Source organism: Chlamydotis macqueenii, chromosome 18 (genome assembly GCF_036417535.1).
Source record: "Chlamydotis macqueenii isolate bChlMac1 chromosome 18, bChlMac1.mat, whole genome shotgun sequence".
NCBI classification, from domain to species: domain Eukaryota; kingdom Metazoa; phylum Chordata; class Aves; order Otidiformes; family Otididae; genus Chlamydotis; species Chlamydotis macqueenii.
Window position 1 is genome coordinate 11752321 of NC_141573.1, and position 24941 is coordinate 11777261.

Genomic DNA, 24941 nt, shown 5'->3' on the forward strand with positions numbered 1-24941 from the left:
CTGAGTAGGAGCAATTCTGAGAGCTCCCACCTCTCCCACAGCCGGAGGTGACCGCGAGCTCGGCTGGGAGCGATGTGCAGTCGGCATCCTGCCCGGAGCGTCCCCATGGGACCCACTTTCCTGCCAGCCCATCCTGCGCTCCAGACGGACAAAGCAGCAAGGGGAAGGTCCCAGGCCACCATGTCTGCTGCCAGCACGCGTCCCTCCTCGTCCTGCCATGCGCAGGGCTGCCTGTGCCGCGCGAGCCGTGCCGGAGACAATGGCAAATACTGGTGGCCTAGTTACAGGGGAACAAATACCTTTTTTTATAAAACAAATGGGTTTTGTTTTTTTTTTTTAGAGCCTTTGGAAGGAAGGGAAGGTACAAGGTCTCTCTTTTCCCTGGACTCTCACAGGAGGAAAATGGGAATCACTTATTGTAGCGGTTCCTGCAGTCTGCTGGGGCGGCTGCGTTGTTGGGCTGGATCTAGCGGAGCATCGTGAGGGCAGTCGTAGTCCGGAGCAGCGTTCCCACCTCGGGCTCAAGCCCTCTGCTCCCTCTCGAGGTCCGGCCGTCAGAGCAGGCTGCAGGGATTTCAGGATTTTGGGATGCTTGGTGCCAGAGTTTGGACAGAAGCATCTCGGGGCTCTTCGTGAGGTGCCTCCGGGCCTGGCCATGGTTGGGGTGAGGTGTCGTGGGGCTGGGACCACAGCGATGCTCTGCGCCCCGGCTGGACGGGGATGGAGCAGTTGGAAAGGAGGCAGGGATTGCCCCAGCTGCCTCTTCCAGACGTCCCCCCCAAAAAGTGGCCTGTGCTGCTGTGCAGAGGGGTTACCCCAGGGGGGGATAAGGGTGGTGGGGCTGTCCCGGGAGCGAGCGGGTTCCCCACCACGCCTCGCTGCAGCTCTCCTTTCCCTCCCACAGGATATTCGTGCTGGGCATTGGATTTTTCACCCTGTGCTTCCTGATGACATCGCTGGGAGGGCAGTTCTCGGCCAAGCGCCTGGGGGACTCGCCCTTCACCATCCGGACCGAAGGTAAGCGCCGCTCGGTGCCCCTCTCATCCTCCACGATGCTCGATAATCCCCGCGCGCTGGTCCAGCTGAGCTGACAAGCTCCAGGGATGCAGGGAGGATGGTGCTCGGATGCCTCCATTCCCAAGGCCCCATCCTGACCCATTTCAGGAGCATCAGGGCGGCTCAGGGTCCTGCTGGCCCTTCTCTCCATGGCACGGGCACTTTGCAGCCATGTGGCTAAAACCTGGCCATGGTCACATCCCGGAGCACACAGGCGCGCGGGGACCAGCATGGCCTGGCGTGTGGATGCTGACCCTGGCTCGTAGCAGAGGGATGGGAAAACACGAGGGGCTGGGACCAACAGGATGAGACCTTCAGGTGCTGGCAGTGCTGTGGGTTGTGCGGGCGGCACCCCATCCTGTGTGCTGAGGGTTTGGGTTGGATGCTTGGAGGGCTCGGTGATTTTGGGCAGTTTTGGTTTGCGGGGAGTGGAAATTGTTCCTTAGGGATGGGAAAATGAAAGGCTTTTGTGGAGGTACTGAAGTGTAGGAGAGAAATATCCTGATTTTTAGGAAGTGTGTTTTCTGTTACATTTTTAAAACCCCCTTTTTTGATGAGATGTGCAGACAGCTTCCATGGTAGGAGGGTTGTGTCCTGCCCTGCTCTGGGAGGACGCTGCTGCACTGAATTGAGCTTTCCCCTGACTTTTCCTCTGCGATCCCAGCCTGGACTGCGCAGCTGAATTGCGCGGAAGGAAACTCCCAGCTTGAACTCCAGTGAGCAGGGTGGGCTCGGTCAGGCTGCCCCAGTCTCCTCCTCCTCTGTACTGAAGGTGTGAAGGGCTTTGAATTAAATCCTTCCCGCGTGGTGCTGGGAGAAGTTGCTTTCCTGCGGGAGGAGAGGACTGAAGTGGTGGTTTCCCGAAGTCGGATGGAGCTTGTAAACCGCTCGGTTGACTTTTGGAGAGATGAATGTGCAGCCTGCGGCAGCTGGCTCTGCTTCCTTCCCCATGGACGGCGCAGGCGTGCCCCCCTAATTGTTCCCATCACCAGCTCCATTAAACCCCTTCTCCAAGGGACCCGTGTTTGCATGGCTGACCTCAGCCAGAGCAGGATTAGTGCCTTTTGGTATTTTCCGCATGTTTTACCGTGCTGAGGGTACCTGCCCCTGTGGGGAGCGTGTCCCCGTGCCAGGCTCAGCTCCCAGGACGGCTGGTGAGTGACGGCTGCTTATAGGGGATTTCTTCCTCCTCGGGGTGAGAAGCGACACCCAAGCAAGGTGGGCAGAAGCCCCTGGACCACCACGTGCTCCAGAGCTGGCTTTTGAGGAGATGGGTCCTGAAAAGATTCCCAAGTTCGGAATAAAAGGCGTCACTTGCTACAGCTGCCCTCTGTCCCAGGGGAGCCCCGGTGTCCCCTGGGAGTTTGCGGAGAGCTCGAGGAAAGGCGAGGAGGGACGGATTAACTGTGGGACGAGCCCGAGCTGAGAGGTGGCACAGGCTGTGCTGCAAATGGCAGCGACTGATTCCAGAAACCTGCTGAAGGCCCTGGTCCAGCCCCGAAGGGCGCTCCCAGGTTGTGTTGAAATGACAGCAGAAGGACAATTATTCATCTTCTTTATCCCCTTTCTGGATGCCTTGGAGCAGAATAGATTTCCCCATCCTTATTCCTGTCATCATTTTAACCCAAATCTTCCAGCCCACCAATTCCCACCCTTGCGTGTCTCTTGCACCAGGCGCGATGTGAGCATGGCCCTGGCGCTGGATCAGAAGAAATCTCCTTTTTCAGGCTCCGGCACCTCCATGTCCTCCACATTTACGGCTTTAGGTGATTTGGTCAAGGGCTGGAAATGGGTTCACCCTCCTGCGTCTGCGCTCCCGCTCGTGGTGGGACCTCTTGGCCACGTGTGCTGCCGGCGCCTGCCGTGCCGGCTGGGAGAGATGCTCGCTGCTCCGCTCCGAGGGCCTGGATGTTGGTTCTGGTCATGGCTGGTTGGTCTCCTTTAAAGAAGAAAAAGATTTATGGCCTAAGTCCTCTAATTTCTCAAGCTTTTGGTCTCTTAACTGGCCAGGGCAAGTCCTGCTGTGTTAGAAAGCTCAGAAATTCAGTGTAAACCCATTTTATTTTTCCTTACTGAGTGGATTTGCCAAGCAAGGTGTTGCTTCCAGATGAATCGCTGCAAGTTTGGCTGTTGCTGTGTTTCTTGTTGGGGAAGATTTGGTTCATTCTGGTCTCACACGCCGTTTTGCAGCACGAGGTGTCCTCTCTGATGTTTCAGGAGGAAAGGTGCTGTTTTGGAAGGGGGTTGTATTCTTTGTCCCCAGGACTTGGCAGGCACAACATGAGAGACTTTTCCTGGCTCTTTCACACCAGGTTCAGGCTGTTGGGGTTTGGCCTTTCCCGTGATACTGGTACGTAGGGACTGGCCGTTGCGCACGATGATGTAGCTGCTCTCAGTGGGAGAGAAAACCCAAAAGGAGAGTGGGACCAAGACCTCAGGGTATGTAGAAGGCTGGGGCTGGACAGGAGATGGCCAGAGTCACTGGCTCTCTGTCACCTTTGAAAGTTGTTGCTATTGGGGGAGGCCCTGATGGCTGGGAGAAAACAATTGCACCCACGGAAAAAGTCAAGAGGGATGATGTGCGTTGGGCAACCTCACCAGTGCCACTGCGAAACGGGGAGTCAAAGCCTCGGGGAGGCTGGTGAGATGGGGAAACTCCATCCTTAGAGATGTTCAAAGCACGTCTGGCTGATACGGGGCTGTGGACGGCTCGAGCTGAGCCTCAGGTCTGCTCTGTGTGGAGCTGGGGTCCCTCCTGGCTGGGGCGGCGCTGAGCTCACGTGGAGGAGCGCTGAACGCGCGTCGGAGTCGGTGCGCATGGATGGGAGCAGAAGTGGATGTGCTGCTTATTGGTGCTGCCAAGCCTCCACAGGTGTGTTTAAGTAACGAACTGGCATTTAATTAACATGTGTAATGGATCCCGAGGAAACCCCTACAATATTGCTGGTTGTTATTGTTGCAGTTAAGCGCACGATGCTGGGCTGAAGGCAAGCGCAAAGGAGCCGGTTAATTTGGCTGGGCTGCTGAGCTCCTGATGTCAGTAACGGTGGGAACCGGGCCAGCATTCACACAGACCTGGCCGGGTTTGGGGCCGTGGCTCTGCAGGAGTTACTGGGTGCGTGGGCTCGGGGCTGCCGCACGTCGCAGCGTGGGCTTTAACGTCTGCTGGTGTGGAGCCCTCAGGAGCACACCGGGGGTCCCGCCTGGTCCCTGCTGCTGCTCTCGAAGCCCATGGTTCGATGGCCCATTTTGAGCATTGTTCGTTAATTAAAGTTGTATTGCGAGCTGGCAGCATCCTCTCCCCGTGTGCTCTGGGTGTTGGTGGTTGTACCTGCGTAGCCGGTGTATTTTGGGTGTGTGTTTGCACTGGTGTATTTTTGAGTATGTTTGTGGCTGGCGAGTGCCTGCTCCAGCAGTCCTTCCCAGGGCTGATCCTGGCTTTTGTGGCGGTTGGCTCCGGTCCTGCCAGTGTGTCCTGCGAGGCTTGGCAGCGATGCTCTGCCCCAGCCCGTAATGGCCTGCGGGGCTGCGGTGCCTGTGAAGAGCCGGGGGGTCGAGCCCAGCACCCGAGCGCTTCGAAGTAATTTGTAGCGGAGAAATCCTGTTGAGTTGAGTGGTAAAACCCATGGATCGTGGTCCAGGCTGGGCCGGGGCTGTTCCTGTTTCTCCCCGAGTGTCCCAACCAGCCCAGCGCTGACCCTCGGATATCGCAATCCAAGGACAAGTCCTGAAAACGCCCCAAACTTGCCCAGAGCTTTCTTGGCTTCCGAGCTGCACGAGCAGCCGATCAGAACTGAAATGAAGATAGATGTGAGGCAGGAGCGTGAAAAGGAGAAATGGATAGTGTCACAGTCCAAAAGTTAATCCCATTCTTAATTTTATTTTTATATGTGAATCCCATTCTCGGAGGCTGTCTCTGAAAGCAGAGTTTCTCGGCGTGTGCCAGAAATCGTTCCTCAGATGGATTCTCTGCTTGGTGATTCGCTGCGGCAGAGGCTTTGCGTCTTAATAATACATAAAAAACCCTTCTGAAATACGAGTTATTTTATCCTAATCCGCTGCTGTCAAGTAAACACGGAGAAAGGTTCCTTTGTTTTGAAATGGCCACCAAGAGAATTTGTTCTGCAAACAAAGATCTAGATAAAAAAAAGAGAACAGACAAGTCTATAAATTTTATATGTGGGAGACGCTTTGGAAATGACTGTGGACTCAGGAGACTGAATTTTCTCTGCCCTCTTCTCTCTTCCTCCTTAGAATGGAAAATGTTTGGGTTTTACTTCCCCCCCCCCCCTCCCCCCGAGCATCTTTCTTTTGAGCTGTCTTGGGGAAGGGGGCTGATCCTGAAAATGCACCCAAATCTGAAATTGTGCCACTTGTGGTGTGGCTGGGGAGGGTTTGGCAGCCGTGCCCGCGGCCGTGCCCCGCTCCGCTTTCGGCGGTGACATGCATCCTGCTGGCGGAGCTCGCTGCTGCAGGGGATTAGCGGAGGAAAATCGGTTATTAAGTGTTGAAACGTGATTAGATGTGGCTGGAATATTGCCTGCCGCCGCTGTAGCTAGTTTAAAAAAAAGGGAAAGACTTCTGATTCCTCCCGCAGTTGATCCCTCTGCGGTAGGGTATGGGGCACTGGAGGAATTTGCCGCAGGCCCAGGGGACGTGTAGGACAGGTCTGGTGTCCCGAAATGGCCGGAGCCGAGCTCTGGGCTGCTGACACTTGCGAGAGGGCTCCGATTTAATTTCAGCTGACCTTGGTAGTGCTTGGCTACAAGTGGTTCATATCTCGGCGCGCAGGGTCTGCGTGCTGCAGCAGCAGTTCTCGTGCTGAGGTCCTTGAATCTCGATGCCGTTGGGAAGTGGCAGTTTGCTGAGCACTGGAATTCTGTGTTTACTGTTCCCATAACCATCTTTTCAACCCCATTTCAAGTGTTTCCTGCCTGGATTGGTGCTCAGCTTGAGAGCTTCACACTTGCCTTTTTCCGCCCCAAAATGAGCTCCCGGCAGCATCTCCAGCTGGTTTCCTGTTGGTGACCACAGTCGGCCTCCTGCCTTGTGTTTCCTCAGCCATTTTGGAAGCGGGATCGGTGGGGACAGGGGATGACGGGAGGGCAAGGGTGGGGGAGAGCTGATTTTTAGGGTGCAAGCTGGAAAATGCAAGTGAGCAGGGCTGAAACGCGTCCTCTGCAAGGCTGGCGCCCCTTGGCCTGGGGCGCCGAGCTGTGTTTTGGGGTCTGATCTCCTCAGGGCTGCAGGATGTGGACCCCGATGGAGACATTAAACAGTTTGTGGACTGGAACAGGGCATTTCCCAGTCCTGTGCCACGGGGACTTTCTGCAGCTGGGCCGTGGGGACTGCCTGGGCCTGGAACCCGTCTGGAGGTGGGCAGCGCCTGTGGGGACTTTCCTTGGGCTGCGGCACCGCGGATGTGCGGGCGGTCAGAGAAGCCATTGCTTCTGCTGCAAAAGCGTCCAAGATTTGGTCCTTCACTTTCATATTCCAGGGAAAGAGAAAGAAATGTGGAGAAGTTGTGGAGAAAGCCTGTTGGAAAAGGCCCCCTTGCTGGCTTGGAGCATCTTCTGCTGGATGCAGGCTGTGGGGGCAGTGGGGCAGTGCTGCTTTCCTGGGGTGTCAGAATGGCGCTGGTTCATCACGTTGGGGTATGGGACTCTCGGGAGGTATCCGGCAGACATCAGCTGAGGCTTGTTTTGCTGGAAATGGTGTTTAACGTCGCCTGACAGAAATTGTGCCCTGCTCTCCCCAAGCCCAGCGTCCCCCGCTGCGTTCCAGCTGCTTGAGTGCGCTGCCTCTCCCGTGGCTGCTGCTCGCTCCAGTTCCTGGAGTCTCACCTGCTTAAAGCAATTTTTTTTTCCATCGATGAACGCAGAAGAGGAGGGAGAGGGAGATCGTTTCAGGCTGTGCAGCACAGCCGAATTCTTTGGTGTTTGTGGCTTCTGTTTCCCTCCAGAGGAGAGATATTGATGGAGGGGGCGGAGGGGTGAGAATGGTGCTGCAGAAGATACTGTTGAAGGTTGCTCAGGGTTTTGGAGGGCATCTTCACCGTTCCAGAGTCATAGTGCCATGAAGCGATGGGATCTCGTGTTGTTTCAGTGCCTTGAATTGCTCCCCAGGGAGTGGAGCAAAGAAGCCAAATGGAAATGTGAGAGCCTACACGATCTCCTCTGGGGTGTCCTTTGCTCCCGCCCCTGGGTTTCCTTCCGCTCCGGCAGCATCCCAGCTGGGTTAGTGTGCCCAGGTGCCATCGCTTCTTTTTATCACAGAAGATGCAGAAAGGTCAAGCTCGGGTTTGCTAACGATCAGAGGGAGCTTGGATAATTCTGTCATCCTCCCTCGCAGTCGAGTGTACCGGGAGGGGAGGAGGAGGAGGATGAGGATGAGAAGGAGGAGGTCTGCATGCGTGATCCTGACCCACTGTGTACTCTCTGCCTGTGGCTTGTGTTGAGGGAGGATGGCAGAGGAGGACAAGGCTTGGTTTGGCTCTGGCTGCAGTGAGGAGCTGCTGAGCCCCGAGGCGCGTTACAGCAGCACACAGATGTGTTCATCCTCGCGTCCCGGTCCCCTCTTTCTGGGAGAAGGTGACTTCTGGACCCGTTTACAGACTTGGGTTGCTGCCACTTGTGACAGATCCCAGTCTGCTCCTCAGTTATTTCGTCTTGGCAGAGCACGCAGTTTTTCTGCCAGCAGCTTCAGTTGGGCAAAATACCCAAGAGCGGCTTTGTGTGGCTTTGACAATCCCTTTTCGTACCCGATCTTGCTGAGAGAGCGCCCCGGAGTGAGGGCTTGGGCCGCTGCCTCCTTGAGACACAATGCACGGATCTGCGGTTCCAGGGATGCCCGTGTTCCCTTTGCTTCCAAAAAGTCCTGCGAGTTACACGTTTATCCTGCTGCCTCTGATGCTCGGTGAAGGTGACAGAACCAGTTGCGAGGACTGGTGTGACCAAGCGATGGGGACAGGGGAGCATGGCAGAGTGAGGGAGGGAGCTGAGCAGGCTCTACCGTGCAAACTCAGTGCTAATAATTCCTGGTTTCTTCCAGAGTGAGTTATAACCCTCTCCTGGGCTGCCTCTGTTGTGTTTTGGTGCTGTCTGCTCTGGATAACTCTGCAGCAGCTTGTAAGCCGCTTGTCGGGATGCGCTGCCTGAGCGTGTCTCGCTGGCCGCTGCCGCCTGTCCAGATGGAGGGATGGGGCTGTTCTCCCCATCTGAATCCAGAATTGGCTTATGCGAAAGCCCCTCGAAAGGCAGTGGGGGTTCCCCTCTTCCCACGGTGGCTGTGGGGCCGTTATCTGGAGTGTTTCCCTGTGGAGGGGCTGTGGGTAAGAGGGTGCGTGTGGCCTCCCTGGCACCGGCTGGGACAGGCAGATCCTGGATCTGTGTGTCCCCAAGGCTTGGTTTTCCTGCTGCTGTATCCAGAGCTGGGTTTGAGTCTTCTGGAGCCTGCGGTGGCTGGAGGGGTGCCAGCCGGGCGAGACCCGTGGGGAGCAGCTCTTCGGTGTCTGGGGCTGGTTTCCAGCCTTGTCTCCAGCCTGGTTTCCAGTCTGTCCCATCCCGAGCAGCCAGCTGCTGCTGCAAGAAGTTGCCTGGTCGGTGCCAAGCCGAGCTGGTTGCTACTGGGAGCAGCTCCTTGGCAAGGAGCTGTGCTGAGGAAGATGGGATTTTGCGTTTTCCTCCCCCAGAAGAAGGCTGGGGCGGTGGGACTGGCTCTCCAGCTGGCTCAGAGATGCTGTGCTCTGGCAGATCCCACTGCTCAGGACCATTCTGTCACTTGTCCAAGCACCGGTGGGGACAAAGGGGTTAACAGAGATGCCAGAGCAAGGCAGAGCCCAGATGAAGGGTGAGGGCTTTCTGCTGCTTAGAGTCACAGAATGGTTTGGGTGGGGAGGGACCGTTAAAGCCCACCCAGTCCAACCGCCCTGCCAGGAGCAGGGACATCTCCAACCGGATCAGGTTGCTCACAGCCCCAGCCAACCTGGCCTGGGATGTTTCCAGGGATGGGGCATCCACTGCCTCTCTGGGCAACCTGGGCCAGTGCTCCACCACCCCCAGTGTAAAAAACGGGGTGGGGGAGTGGAGGGGAGAGTCCTGCGGGGATGTGCTGGGGGACTAAATTGTGGACTGGTGCAAAGAGCGGTAATTGGAGCTGTAAGGACTACCACAGGAGCAGTTAAGGCTTAACCCAGCTTGGGGACACGTGTCTCACTGAAGAAGTGCCCGTTTGATACCATCGCTGCTCAGAATTGCATGCCTGCAGGCTTAAAAAGAAAAAAAGCCACCAAGCTTACTGGAAGATGGACGTGGGAATTCACGAGTCTTGAACTGGTGGAGTGGAGATGGAGATCTGGGTGCACCGACGTGCGCCGGCCCCTTCCCTGCTGCTGTGTCAGAGGAGGGAGGAGCAGCATCCCGCTGGCCCCCGTGCTCCGTTATCTCCACAAGCAGCGGCTCCCAGGGAATGATTAAATCAATTAATTGATTTTCTATAGCTCATAAGGAAGTCAAATGGCGTTTCCATCAACCTGCAATGAGCAAACACCTCACTGCGGCCAGGAGGAATGTTAATGGCTCTTTACGCTTTTATTACCCCTTTTCACTCCTAGATCAAAATTCATCCTGAGCCTGGGAAGCAGCAGGTACTTCAGAAAATAAAACTGGCGCAGTGGGAACCATAGCAGCCTCTGTAAAGGCTGTTTTTTTCCTGCTGATTTATTTGTTTCTCTGGCTTAAACAAGAGACCGGGGCTTGGTTCAGCTCGGACGGAGATTAGCCGAGGCTCGTCCCGCGGCTCTGCCGGTGCCCTCTGCTCCTGGGGGCTCTGCTTTGGGAAGGATCCAGCCGCCGGGCTCGGCAGAGGCTCTTGGCTTTGGAGGAAGGGGATGATTTATTTGCCCCTGGAAACGGAGTGGCAGGATGCCCGGCACTGTTTGGCCAATGTTTTTGGCTGAAGGGGAAGCGGTAATCATTTTGGAAATGTTAAATGAGTTCTGCTGTTCCTGTAATGTAATGTGTTGGGGCAGCTGTAAATAAGGCTGCGGGCTCGAGCGCTGGACGTGCGGGGCCAGAGGAGTGATGGGATGCTGAGCCTCCCAAAGCCTTCCTCCCACTGATCTTGGGATGTGCAAAGGCCGGGTTGAATCCTTCCTCCGCCTGTGGGGTTTGGGCTGATTTCCTGCAATCCTTGGGGCATCGAGTCCTGATGATACAATTTTCCCTGGGTCAGCAACGGGGGCCGTCAGGAGAAGAACCGGTTGAGTTAAATGCCAGCGCCCTTGGAGAGATGCCTGTTGTGGAGACCAAGAGCCGGAATGAGGGTTGGTGATGGAGGGGGTCGCTGGCTCGTGGGTCTGCAGAGCTGCTCTGGGGCTGCCCCTGTGCTGTGGGACTGGTGTGTGTGGCTCAACTGGGGGTCCTGGCTGCAAAACCGGGGTCCGGCTCAGCCCCTGGTTCCCAACAGTGTCCGGCCCGGGGTCCAGCCGTGTCCTCGGGGCTTTGCTGCCAGCAGCTGCCCTTGGGCGAGCCTTGCGCCGGAGCCCTTGTGTTTGAGGAAGCAATTTAAAATCGATGTTAATCTTGTAGCTTGAAAGCCTCGCCTGCAGTGTTGAGGTGTTTGGAGCACTGCAGAACAGCTTAAAATGCAATTTAAAATAGCGCTGGCTGGCAACAGAGAGCAACTAAAAATACCCAGCTGGTACTTTAAAAAAAAAATGAAAGGGGTATGAGAAGGGGGAAAAGGAGAAAAAAGAAAAATTAAAAGAAAATGAATGAAAGGTGAAGTGCAGCTTGTGCTGGGGTTGTGCATTGGTCTCCTTGTCCCCAGCCCGTCTGCTGGGACTGCTGGGGAGAGGAGATGGCTGAGCTGGTTTTGCCTGGAGAGCCATGGCAACTGGCAGGCCTGGTGGGACCGTCCCCATGTCCCACAGGGAGCATCAGGTCCCTGGGGTGTGTATGGGGGCAGGGAGGAAAGGAAGTTGGGGGAACAGCCCTGCGCTCAGCCGTGCGGTGATGAAACGCTCCTGTCTGTGCACGTCAGTGTCTGTACTGCTCAGCTTCCTCCCTTTTCTTATTTGTATGGAAATAGGGAGAAAACCTGGTGCAGGGTGGAGATAGGGAGCTGCGGTCTGCTCTGACAGGCTCTCTTTCCATCTGAGGGGCAGGGGGAGCTGGCTGGGCTGGAGAAGTGACAGGACCCCTTCTGCAGGCGCAGTTCGGGGTCCCGCAGCCGAAGGGCTGCCCCGAGGGAGGGAGCGACACCCTGGACCCAGTGGGGTCGGTACGGGGACACTGGGCTGGTATCCTCCCTCCAACCCAATGGTTTGGGATGGAAGGGACCTTAAAGCTCATCCCATTCCAACCCCCTTCCCTGGGCAGGGACACCTCCCACCAGCCAAGGTCACTCAGAGCCCCGTCCGACCTGGCATCAGCCCCATCCAGCCCTGTGCAGCATCCCCCTCCCGGGCAAGGACCTGCAGCGTGCTGGGGCGTGGGGCTGCGGAAGGCAAGCAGGGGTACGGCTCATGGCTCGCAAAGCCCTTGGCAGCGCGGCAGAGCGGAGCCCGAGGACATGGCTTGGCCGTGGCTGCCCTGGAGCGGGGTGGGCAGAGCGGTGCCTGGCCGTAGGGGTGGCACGGTGCTTGTGGGGGCACTTTGTGGGGCTGAAGGGGGTTGCGTCCCATCCGCTGGTGCTGTTTTGGGCAACGTGCGTGCCACGGCACAGCCAGCTCTTGGTTTCAGCCAGGGAACTTATGCGGCACATCGGTCCTCTCGCTGCGGCGTCTCACCCCCAGGCACCACTGGCTGTGGGAAAAGCTGATGGGGGTCCCTCGAGCCTGCAGCAGGGTGGTGGCATTAGTGGAGCCCTGGGTCACCTCCTGCCTGGTTTGGTGGTGGCACGCAGCCGCCAGCCGCGCGGTGCCGGAGCCGGCCGTGCAGGGCGGACCGCGGCCTGAATGGCTCTGCATGCCCATGGATGCGGTGAGAGGGAGTGAAAACATCCCTGAGGCTGCACGTTTGCGCAGCGGTGGACGAGGGGATGGATAAATCCAGGGGGCAGATGATAGCAGGCAGGTGGGATGTAATCTACTTTACCAGCCGATGACTTAAGGCTGCTTCATTTGGCTGATGGCCAGGGAACCGCTTCGTTGCCGGCCGTTTCCAGCCACTCAGCAGCAGATTGATGGTGCGGCTGGAGCCGTACCGAAGCGGCCGCCGGGCAGAGAGGTGCGGGCCCGGCTGCTCCGCGCTGGGGATCCTCCAGTTCCTTCTGCAAGAAACCCTTCAAAAGTATGTTGTCCTTTTGAGGGGTTTACATAGCCTGGAGTTGTCCTTTAAAGGAGAAAAACAAAGCAGAGCAAATGATGCTTTAGATTGAAATTAATTCTGCTGGTATTTTGAATGGACGTAAGTAATATCTTACCGTCTCCGAGCAAATTCCCCTCATGCTGGAGCGCTCGGCTCTTGCGAGACAGCTGGGCAGGGATATGACTTATGTCTGCGAAGGAGGGGGGGAAAATCAACAACAAATCAGCCGTGTTATGAGCAGTGGAGATCTATTGTGCAATTGTATTTCAAATGTCAGGGGGACGTTTCAGCGCCGTTCACACCGGCGCGGGTCGAGGCTGTGTCTCGTTCTCCCCTGGGAGATGGCTCTGGTGGCTGCCGCGTTAGGGAGGCTTTTGCTGCCGTTGAAACTGGGCCAGTTTTGGGGTGGAAAAGCTCCCCGTAGCGACCAAGGCGAGGTGCCACCTTTGCACCCATGGGGTGGCATTGGGGTCCAGGAGGAAAACACCAGGGGTGTGTTGGGTGTGCGGCTCAAACCCCGTTTCCCCAACGTGTTTCTCTTTCCCCGTCCCCTCGGTGTGAAACCGGTGCTAGGCAGGGCGAGGCCCCCGAGCAGGACCCGGGGGGAGCGACCCCAGGACAGGGAGATGTCATCCGGGCCCGGCAGCTATGCAAGGCAAGGAGCTTTGGATCAGTCCGGTGGCTAAAGGGAACGTGCCCCCAAAACGCAATTTTTTCTCCTCAGCCCGAGCGCCCCAGAGCCACACGCAAACCTGTGTGATGGGTGACGTCCTGCACGCTCCCTCCGTGCTGCTGAAGTGCTGGGTGGAGACGGCTCCCAGCGTGAGCAGTGGTGGGATGGCGCAGGGAGGATGCAAAACACAACGCCCCAGCATGGAAACTCCTTCCCACCTGCCCCTTCCCCTGTGCCACAACCTGGGCTCTACCAGCGCCACTCCACATCGTCTCCACTGGTCCTGGCCCTGTACTGGGCTGCCTGGCGGGGCGTCCCGTGTGCTGCGGCAGGGCTGGTGATGCTCGGTGAGACGCTGCTTTCTCAGCTGCTCCCCGCTCCCCCGCGGTCGCCCCGAGGCGCCTGGCGTTGACCTTCACTTCCAGTTCAGCTGGCACGCAGCAAAACACGCCCGCGCCTCCATCCCGGCTGCCGTTCCTGGAGGTTTCGGTGGCAGGTAACGGTGGGGAGTGGGACGCCTGTCCAGGGATGCATTCACTCCAAGAAGGTATTTTGAAGACAAGTGCATCGTTAGTGCATTCCCCAGGGTTCTGACCCATCCAAATCTGAGCGGGTTGCTGTTGACTGTTCACTGGCTTCCCAGAGAAACTATTTCTTCTTCCACTAGACATCACCCTTAGGGGATGCTTTCTTTTTTTTTTTCCCCTGATTTCATCCAATTACTTAGCTGTATGCTCTTCTGAAGCACCATAAATAACTCTCCTCCCTCTGCTGTGTTTACCAGCATGTCTCATGAAATCCAGTAAGATATGATTGATTGCAATCATTATTTCCTAGCGCCGCTGTGAAAACCTCTGTCAGGCTCAGTGATTGCCTTTAAAGAGTGGCTGCCACTCAGGAAAACTGTCAAAAACCTGTCATACTTTAGCAAACTCCAATTAATCTGTTGAGCAGTTTTACTTGTGTTTTCTTTCCCATCATTGCTGATTATCAAAGGTAATTAGAATATTTTTCCTTTGTAATTACCAGCTTGCTTGCTTTTTTAAGAAAATGTGGCGTGCAGGACTGTTTTAGTGGGTTTTCATGCTGCTGAGTGGGGTTTGGGTTTATCCTCCTGTGCTCTTTGCAAGTCTCCTGGGGATCTCCATCACTGGATGAGGGGGGAAACTGGAGGTACCGGCCGGGCTGGCCCCTGTCCTCCCAGTCCTCATCGCTGGTGCGCGTGCTGCTGGGCAGCCGAGCAGCGTTCGGCGTGTCTGGGTCTCCGCTTCGGGTTAACAAATTAATCCTGGCTCTTGCATTTTTAAAAGAGTCACTTCAGCACTTTTCCTCCTTTCTTTGGGTTTTAATGAGACACACTTTCCCAGAGATGTAATAATCATTGCCAAAAATGTCACACCGCTCTTGTTATCCTCCTTAAGCCTCTGCAACAACAACAACAACAGCAGCAGCAACAAAAAAGACCGAGAACAGAAGAGGAGAGGTGTTGATGAGGAAGGGCTTTGACTTCATCTCCAGGAGGCGGAGGTGGGGGGGACACGTGCCCCGCGGCAGCTCTGCTCTGGCAGGGTGCCCAAAGAGATAACTCGGTGAAGGCTGGGATTATTTTTTTTATTACTACTTTCACTTAGGATTTGGGGTGTTTTTTTTTATTTCTTTATTGGAGAAGGAATATCTCCGCTCACTGTTGACAGCAAAGCTCAGGGCTTTGCTGTTGAAAAGCATCCTGGAATTGCTCGAAACCAGCCGGGAAATTGGATGGTGGCAGCGAAACAAGGGGAAATCTCGGCAAAGCCGAAGGGAGAGCTGGGGGGACGCGCTGGCACTGGGGCTTGCGGCTCTGCTGACGGCTTATCCGGGATCCAGGGGGAAACGGTTTCATCCCTCTGCGGGAATATCCTCATCCCTCCATAGCAGTCTGGGAGCAGAGCTGTCTTGTTGGCTGTGCTTCTGCAGTGAGGACTCAGAGCAGGCATCCTCGGCCGGATTGCCTGGAGTGCGGATGGAGCCCGAGCATCTCCATCTCCTCCTGCTGGAGTGTGGGGCCGTCAGCACGCCGCTGCCTGCTGGAAATGTACCTCTGTGCCTCAGTTTCCCTTGTCCCCTGCCCAGGACAGGTTTAGGCTCCCAGGTCCCACCCCAGACCCCTCGGGAAAGGGCTTTTCCCAGGTCTCCTCTGCGGGGACGAGCTCCATACGCGTGTCTTGGGTTTCAGTCAGGAGCCAGAGCTGTTTCTCTGCCCGGGCTTTGCGAGCAGCCATTTGAATTTCAGATAAGCTGCACGCTAAGAGGGCCTTCGCAATTAAATGAATGCAGCCTGGCTACAATTTGGGGCGACAGCCCAGCCCTGAGCAGCAAAGGCAGCGGCGGCTCTCCGTCATCTCCACTGCCTTCCCAGACATGATCCTTGCATCTTCCCGGCAAGCCAGCATGACCTGACCCCCCAAAACAGCCTGGGGCCCAAACCCCAGGGCAGGGGTACCCCTGTGGCCGCGGAAAGGCGGTGGCTGTGGTTCAGGCCGTTCCGGCCTGGCCGCAGGGGTTGTATCGGGCCTCCCGCTGGCCTCCAGGCCCGTCTGCCGGCGCAGGCGCGTGCAAGAAGGGTGCACAAAACGTTGGGCACCCGTTGATTTAAGCAGAAGTTGCTGACTTCTTGCCATGGGAGTTCAGGGAGAGTTTGGGGAAGAGCCCGGTTTCAATCTCCATGAATGGTTTGGGGTTTTTTTTATTGGTGGTTTTTTTTTTGTTTTGTTTTGTTTTTTTTTCAGGAATTGCTTTCGCTCTGAATTTTTCTTCCGTTTTGTTAGATAGCATCGGGAAAAATAACGTGTGGCTGATAATTTCAGCCCAGCATGGAAGACAGCCCTTGGTGAGGTCTGACTGCCCCAGCCTCCGCTTCTTCGAGGGTGTGAGGGTTGGCCTGTAACCCTGCGTTCACGTGCCATGCGTCCGCGGTGGCCACCCTCCATCAGAGCTGGAGAAGTGACCCCCAGCAGCTGGGGCGTCTGGAGCTGGAGATAGTGGGTGATTTACTGGGGGAGCGGGGAGGGAGCCAGTTCTCACTGCAACTGTGAACACGGCTCTCATCTGAAAACCAAAACCAAGGGGACCTCGCATTCAGGCCAGCCTCCACGCCATTTGGCGTGCGCGGTGGCCTGACTCTGCCCCCGCGGTTGAGGAGGGGCCCATACCGCAGCTGTCCCTGGCGCACGATGCCATTGGGGTGTCCCGCTCCGCCCTGCCGCTGCCGATGGGTGCCGGGGTGGGGGACACTGGCACGCATCGGCACAGCCGCCCTCGGGCTTTGCAAGACCCGTTTTTGCCTCTGTTCGGAGATGTGTGAGATGTCTGTGAGTCCTGATAGCCACCCGGGGGTCTGGTAGCCGCTTGCCTTCCCGGCACTGCCCGCCTGGCTCCTGCTGCTCCCTGAATTAAACATGTGCGGCCTCTTGAAAAGCACGTGTGAGTGAACGGCGGAGATAAGCTAAACGGGAGAAGTTTGGGGGATTATGCACTGATTAAGTCATTGGTAACGTGAAATGAGCCACACTGAGATGAAACAGGAGCTTTATTTTCTGTTCCCTGGCTTTGGGCTCAAGGCTGCCTGTCACCAGAGAGCAGATCAAACTGGAAGCCTTGCAAACCCGGAGGAAGCAGAGCATTAAATGGGTCTGGGAATTGGGGGGCCTTCCCAGCTGGGGGGTTTGCTGAGATGCAGCGCTTGAGGCAGAGCGGTTTCCAGTGCTGGGGATTTGGATGGAGAAGATATTCTCTGCAACAGGAAAATCCGGTGCTGCTGGGAGGATACGGTGGGGGGAGGACCGTATGTTTGCTCTGTTTCCCACGCTTTTCCTTAAGCATCCCTTGCAGGCTGCTGCCAAAGGCAGGATGCTGGGCCAGGTGGATCTTGGAGAGAGAAAAATGGGAGCACAAAATGAAAGGCTGGCTGGTTAGTGTGTGAGAACAAAGCTGGTTTCCTGGAAGCTCTCAGGAGAGGCTGGGTCTGGTGGACGAGTCAGGAGTTTGTGCCCGTGGAAGCTGGGAGCAGGGCTGGTACAACCGCTGGCTGCGGGGGGCTGCAGCAGTCCCACTGGGTTTGGGCGCAGGCAGGGATGCTTGGGCGGGATGGTGGGGCTGTGGGTCTTTCGGCAGAGCCAGGGAGGGGATATTGGGACAACGGGACACTGAGCTGGTCGATGAACCACTGAGCCCATCAGCGGGGCGGGGAGCGCAGGACCGTGGGCAGGTTTGGGGCTGAAGCTGTGGGGAGGGGGATTTTCTCGGTCCGACACGGCAGCACCCAGCCTGTGACCATGTCTCACTTGCTCTTTGTGTGCCTGCAGTGATGGGTGCACTGGAGTCCCGAGGGGTGCTGCGGCGAATGAGCGACATGCTGGAGATGCTGATGAAGAGGATGGACATCCTGGCGAGGCTGGAGAACAGCACTGACTTCCACAAAGGCGACGAAGCGCGATTCCCTCTGGACAGGTCAGTCGGCCGCACCGATGCCCCGTGCAGACCCCAAGGCGTGGCGCTAGGCTCGGGGGCGGAGGGGGGGGGCGTTTGCAGGAGCAAAAAAAAACCCCATGTGCTCTGCGATGTGGGGCTGAGCCCCTGCGTGGGGATGGTGGAGCCCACCAGGACATGGGGTGGGGCAGATCTTTTGTGGTCTTGTTTGCCTTTTCTGGAAGCCTTTTCTTTTGGGATTTCTGAAATTACTGTGATCTGGGGGGTTCCTGTTGCAGTGTGGGAGGGGTTCTCCCCGCCGTGCTGTGGTGGAGCTGGAGCTGGGACTCGCCGACGGCTGGAGCGGTACCTAATGTGTACCCTGTGCTCCCTCTGCCATTAAATCCCCGAGCGGGCTCAGGCCGGTGTCTTTGTGCCCATATTCCTCAGGGAGCTGCTGAAATGGTTGTTGTTTGACATCCAGGGCTGATATATCCAGCCTTGGAGTTAAGCAAGGCTTAAAATGAAATGGGAGCAAACTGTCGGGTCCCGAAACGTCGTGGCTCCCCGTGATGCGCACACGGCATCCGTCCCGGCCGGCAGCTTGAGAGAAGCCATCAGGCCTTCCCATCGTGACATGCTCGTTTGCTAAAGAGACATTTCCATTTGCTTTGAGAGTCTTTAAATGTTTATTCATACTAGTTTGGCTGTCATGCCAAGGCCTGCAAAAGCGGTAACTAAAGCGACGTGAATGTGGAGGGGCAGGGATGGAAAAACCAAGGGGACAAACTGAGCAAATGCCAGTGTGCTCAGAGCCGCAGGTGAGACGTGAGCGGTGGGCGGCGGGGCTGTGACACGCAAGGGGCTCCTCTGCCCTATGCTGTGCCCGTGCCGCCGGCGCAGGAGCTGCGGTGCATCCTGGCAGCTCCCCCCGGCATTCCGACTGCTGCCGCCACACTCGACAGCCGCTGGAAGTTCCTGTACCTCCCTGTTTCCATCATCACTTCCATTTCTCTCCGTCGCTTTCCTTACGAGTCGCTTTTGCGCCTGTAATGGAAAACAGAGTAAGTGAGCCTGTAATTAAAGGCTGTGTCGTGCCGTACAGCCCGCACGCGTGAATTAACGCTGCGCAGGCGGCCTGCGAGTGCACGGTCTTGCCTTTTAAGTAACAGAATTTTAACCACTGAAAATTATAATTTGCTTCCGTAATGGCAGATGCCAGGGATTGTGTCGTTACAAGGCTGCCTGGTACCCACATGTACAAGCAGCACAACAGTGATCCCAGAGAGGAACGTGCTCGACTACAGCCGGCGACGGGACGATGCGCACTCACGTTTGATGATTTTCTTGGCCAATCTCTTGTTAAAAGAAGCAGTAATTTCAGGTGCTGGTCATTTCTGTACACCAGCAGTCAAGAGACAAAGTTAACAGCAGTTGTGTGAGCTGGCAGCAATGGGTGTGGATGGGGGTCTCGTGTTTCGGACCCGCTGTGTGGCTGGTGGCACTGGGGCGGCTGCTTGGAGAGCCCAGAGAGGGTGGAAGCTCACAGACCCAGCTCATCGAAACGGCCTTGGGTCTTGTCTGTGTGCTGGGAGGGGCTGGACCGGTTGAGATTACGGATGTCTTAATTTTCAGGGATAGAGTATTCCTTGTCAGGGATGACGACTTTATCACCTTTTGTGCCTTATCAATTACCCCTTCAGAGCATTCAAGTCCCTTCACTTGATCCTTGTGCCATCTCCCTGTTGTCACCAAGCCGCTGAAGGTCGGCTTTTGGTCACGGGACAGAGCATCTCCAAGGGAAGCAGCCATCGCTGGGAGGCGTTTCCTGTGGGTAGATTTTTGCGGTGATGGTTTGTAACGAAGCGCCGGCAGCAGTTGCGAACAGTGGTGAAGCGTTTTCCGAGCGCTCCCGTCCTTCCCTGGGTTCGGCTGAGGTCTGTGGTCAGAGGAGATGTGCTGGAAGTGTTACAGCTGCGCTGGGTCTCGGCAGGTTTGAGCAGCTCTGTCTCTGCTGCCAGGTGTGGTCCCTCGGCTGTAGTGACCTTTCTTGGCTTGTCCCAGTCCCTGCCCTCCTTTGCAGGGTGCATGAGGCAGCTGGGCTGACCCCGCTGCTCTGACAGATGCTCTCCAGAGCTTGTGTGGAGCATCCCGGGGGGACATCGAATGGCAGCTCGTGTGAAACATGGGCTGAGACCCCACAGAGCTGGGGAGGGGTGTGCTGGGGTCCCCATCCCTTGTGGGGTAACCGGCTGCAGCCCCAGGGACTCCCTGTGCCGAGGGGGAGCAGGCACCATCCACCAGCCCGGGACTGAGCAGTGTCTCCTGAACCCGGATCAGCCCCAAGGCCCCGGAGACGCCCTGGTCCTCTTCGTTAGTAGGATGCTGGGACTCTGCCAAGGGCTTGTTTCCAGTTCCCCTCCCTTTCTCTGTCTCTTTGATCACCGGTGACCGACTTGAAGCTGTCAGCGAGAGATAATACAATTACAGGGTGCTAATTTCAAAGGGATTTTATTCTTTAAAGCATCCCTGGTTAGCACTGTGGCTGCCGTCGTCTCCTTCCCTGCTCGGCAAAGCCACGAGCGCGGGCTTTGCAATTCCACCTGCAAGAAGGAGGATTAATTCTTGTTTTTACAAAGCGCTCTCCTGCTTAACACTGGATCTCTGGTGAAGTCGGGAGGGCTTGGGTCTGCAGAGCCCCAGTGAAGACGAAGGAGGTGAAGGCTTTGGTGGGCTTTGTGGAACAGCCCGTGAGCACTGTCCCCCTCCAGCGCTGCTCCGGCGGAGGGCAGGGGTGGCTTTTCCCCTTGGAAAGTGCAAGGAGGAATTTAAATGTATGGGGTGTAATTAATGCCCTGCCTTGGAAAGCATCCCAGCTGCCAGGGCAGGCAGCTTTCCGTGGCTGAACGTCGCTCAGAGATCTTTCTTGCTCCGTAGGCGCTCTGGTTGAATCCTCTACAGGTGCTTCCAGAGCTCGCCAGCCTCTTGCAATGCTTTAGATAAAACTCTTGGAAAACCCAAATGTCCAACATTCTCTTTAGAAGAGGTTTCGTGGGATGTCACACCGGGGTCAGGGAACGCAGGCTGCGCCCGTGGACCCGCCTGCTGTGCCCCGGGCGTCGCTGGCTCCCTTCTCCCCACTGTCCACGCCAGGAAGGAGAGCGATGGGTTCCCTAACGAGGGCAAGCGGCCTGCCAGTCAACTGTGGAAAAATCAATACCGCTGTTAATTGAATGCAACCCTCGTAAATCATCAGAGGGGAAGGAAATTAGAAATGCTTATGGGAGCCTCCTGGAGAGCTATTTGCTGGGCAAGGGAAATATTAGGTTGCCGTGAAAGTGTTGGATCCCGGCTGGAAAGCTCTCAGGAGGGAAGGGAGGGAGGGGGTCCGAAGCGGCTGACCCATGCTGGCACTGTATCCCAACAGCACTGGGGCTCAGAGAAGCCCCCTTCCAGGAGCCGGGCTGCCCCTGCCCACCCCGTGCCCGCGGGAAGGCTGGGGGCTGCAGCGCTGGTATCCCTGGTCGTCCCTCTTCACCCGTGGTGGTTAGCCTGCAAAGGGTGTTATTTGCTAACGACTGATTAATTTTCAAGCTTAATTACTGCCAAGGCTCAGTTAATTTCCACACACTTTAAGTATTTGTTCTTGTAATCATTACATGACTCCATATTCCCCCAGTAATTAGAAGTCTCACAATGTGACACTAACGGGTGATGTTCCCTCGCCCCGCCAGCCTGGCTCTGGTAATTCCCGAGCTGTTGCCGTTGCTGAGCTGCCTTCGGTGACACCGTGGCACCGTTCTGTGCTCCCCTGCTGTCCAGGTGAGCCCCGAGCGGTCTTGGACCCTTCCGTGAGTCGGCTGGGCGTGCGGCGAGGCTCAGCGAGGGCACCTGCGAGGCAAGGCTGGCGCTGCGTGGTGTGAAAGCTGTCCGCCACGGTCCATCCGTGAGCCCCCGCCTTGCCCGAGGGGCTCTGGGCTGGTTGGGAGAGACCAGAGCTGGAGGGTGATGGGCATCGCCGATGCTTTGGCGTTAGAGGTGCCCATGCGTGCCCAGGTTTCTCACGCCCTCCCAGGCTTGGGCCTCCCGCAGCACCTCCAGCTCCATTTGACAATCAAGCTAATTCTGCGATAGGCTTTGTTTCTGTTTATTCTGTGCCTTTCCAGCCCAAAACATTGATACACTGGGGGCTGTTTCAGGGCTTTGTGATTGAGGCTTCTGGATGCGTTAACGCGTGGAGGCAAAGTGCCGTTGCTGGCGTTCTTGTGCCGGGGTTGTTTGTGTTGTCTTGGGTGGCTTGTATGGGGAAAGCCCTTGGCACTCAGTGCCCCGTGGCAAGCGAAGCCTGGGGCCTTGGGGCGATGCTGGGGGGCTGGCGACGTGGGGTGGGGAGGAGCGTGGCACTAGCCTGCCTTTGTCCATGCTTCGCGTCTGCTTTACCCTACGAGGAAGGTCAGATCCCGTTAACCCTCCATGGGTGTCCCTGATTTCGGAGCCGCTGGGAGCCAAGCAGCCCCCTCCGGAGGGACGGGTGCAGGGGGTTCCCAGCTGGGGGGCATGGGCATGATGGAGCAGGGGTCCAGGGAGGCTGTAATGCTGACGGTGGGAACACATCCTACAAAACACCTAGCTGGCAAAGGAAATGCCAGGCTGTAGAAAAGCACTGGCTCAGAAGAGCATCTGCCCAAGGAATCCCCTGCCCCAGGGCTCGTGGTCAAAACTGGGTATTTTTGGTCAACTTTTGGGCAGGTCCCTCATAGTCCAGACTGCCAAGGCTGGTGATCTCTTCACAGCTCAGCGATGGCGATTTCTCACAGCCTGTGTCAGGCTACTCAGGCATGTAAGGCAAATATTTATGCCTCAGTCGCGTGAAGACGAACATAGGTCAAAGTGACCGGTCCCCTCCCCTTCCTGCCCGTCCCCCTGCACGTTCACCCGCTGCTGCCCGAGCGCGTGGCTCGGCTCGATTTTGCGCTGGGAGTCGAGTGGAAAGCAGAGGTTTGGGCTCTTAGCTTCAACTTCGTTTTCTGCTTGGGAAGGATCTCAGAGCACTTCGCAGCATTTGTAAAATATTATGATTAACAGTCTTGGTTACGCTTTGCTGGCAGGTTCTCCCTGTGTTGATGAGATACTGGCTTTGATTGGAAAGTTGTTTTCCATCGTTTTTGAAAGTGAAATGTGTTACTGGCTCTTTAAAATGGCAGCGTCTTCCCCTTGGGTGTGCAGGCACAGGGTCTGGGTTAGCTCAGGGTCTGGTCCTCTAATTGCAGTTGTGTGAGGAACTTCACCCATAGTGAACTGAAATGAAGATAAATGGAAGGGCTTCAGTGAGTTAGATGCTCCGGTATTTATTATGTGTTTTATTATGTCACTTGGAGGAGTTCTGACAGGACTCTGCCCTGCATCATCCGATATTTGTTGCGGGTGAGTTTCTGAGGAACGTTCCCATCCTGAAACGCATCCTCTGGGATATCTGCTGATAGCAACCTGGGCTTTGGGCTTTTGCTCTGCTCCCAGGGGGTCTAAGCCTTTCCCAAGCAGAGCAGAGCACGGGACCCTCCCCACGCTCCCCATCACCACACCCACCATGAGCTCCACCAACTCAAAGCAAGCCAAGGTTGTTTATCCAAGCTTAGGGTAATAGCTCCAGCACCAGTTATGAGGGTTAAAACCAGGATCACAAGTCCAATAAACACAAAACATACGGCTGAGCCTCATGAGTGCAGCACCCGCCCAGCCGCCGCTGCCTCTCCTGCTACACATCCTGCTGGGAGCATCAGCATCATGGGACCGTCACCCAAGTTTTAGGGAGAGCATCAGGCACCTGGTAGCCCCCTCATGTCCCCGTGTTCCTGTCCTTGCTCTCTCCGCCACAGGCAGACCTGGCTCCTGGTCCTTGGAGCACAAGCTGCCTCGGAGGGGATGAGCAGGAGGATGTGGATCCTCCAAAGGTTTTTCCTTCAGCATCAGCAAGGTTTACCCAGATTCTCCTATGCCAGAGGAGCAAAGCTCTTAATTTCTGCATGTTCTTGGAGATTTAAATCACCTTTTTTAGTTATCCAGCACCTTGGAGCAGGAGGCAGTGGGAGCCCAGCACCAGCCCTGGCCACCCCTCCCAGCCGCTTTCTGCTCTGCTTTGGGTCTTTGGGCAAAAAAAAAAAATAAATCCTTAGAGAGGCAAACGGCAGCGCAAGCGTCAAAATGAGCAAGTTGGAATCCTTTGGTAAACTGCTCTGTGCGAACGTTGCGTTTGTTGATGTATTATCTTCAAAACATCTGCTTTGCTCCATCTGTATCGGTCTTCCCAAAGTCCCCGCTTTCACCAGTTAATAGCAAGAAATATCGAATGAGCAAGCAAATAGGTTTAGGGCTTGTATTATGAAGACAACGCACAAATAGAAAGAGATTCATCTTTTCATAATGCCGCTTTTATAAAAGGCAATAAAAGCACAGTGCCTTGTAAAGGGATGAGCGGGCTGAAGCCGAGCTGCCGCTGCAGGCTGGGGGGACAAGAGACAAAGTGAAGGGAACCAAATTAATGCGTGAAAAAGGAAGGGAAAACTCAACCTCCGGCTGTATGATATGGCAAATGATCTGCCAGCGGGGAAAGATACATCTTAATAGCAGTTTTTGGGACGAGATGAATACTGTATACAGTGCATTATAAGGCACAGCGTGATCTGAATCTTAATCAACATAGGGAAATATAAATCTGAAAATAATAAAGATGAAATCAATATTGATGGTTAGAAGTAAAAGTACTGTATTTGTTGTAGTAAACGGTTTTAAGGTCCTGGGGAAAAATTTGTTCTAGAAAACCCATAATAATTTACTATAGTTTCAATAGCTGACACAGCCCCAGCGCTTTTTGGTGGCATTTATATTGTTGCTATAGAAAAATTTTAAAAGCACCAAGGAAAAAAAACCTGCCTGTGCAGTGGTAGCGCTGGAAGCGAGTTCTTCCTGCTGGGCTGGCAGCGGCAGCGCTGGCGTCCCAGCCGGGATGGAGGCACGCGGTGGGACGTTCCCCTCTGCTTCGCTGTCACTGAGCGGAATAAGCCACTGACCTCATCCTTCCCAGTCTCTCCAGTTACTAAGGCGTCAAATTCTGATGAGCTACAGAAAATCTTGTTAAATTTAAGGTTTTGCTTTAAATGTCTTATTTTCTTGTCCTCTGCCCAGGTGACGTATCACAGTGACGATAGGTGAGGTAACTTCTGCTTAACCTTCCTGCCACCTGTTTAACGCGTTAAGTGAATGTTGTTGCCTTGTTGCCCAGCAGATAAAAATGCCAAGGTGGCTGACGTGGTGCTGCCTGTGTTGGTGCTAATGCGGAGGCTCGTCAGTGCTCCCGAAGTGACAGCACGGCTCTCCACCCCGAGCACAAAACCTCTTGTTCAAAGTCATGGGGATTTGGAGAGAACTAGTTTGACAAATAAGGGTGATGAGCGTGCGAG

At 55.8% G+C, this 24941-nt stretch overlaps 1 protein-coding gene across 1 annotated transcript in view; it reads left to right on the plus strand.

Moving 5' to 3' along the window:
* Positions 1 to 24941, plus strand: part of MGAT5B (alpha-1,6-mannosylglycoprotein 6-beta-N-acetylglucosaminyltransferase B) — a 62801-nt gene that overhangs the window by 5117 nt on the left and 32743 nt on the right. The window contains exons 2-3 of the mRNA XM_086762163.1: positions 905 to 1017; positions 17382 to 17526. Of these exons, the coding sequence (XP_086618289.1) occupies positions 905 to 1017; positions 17382 to 17526 (258 nt within the window). The remainder of the gene's footprint in view (positions 1 to 904; positions 1018 to 17381; positions 17527 to 24941) is intronic.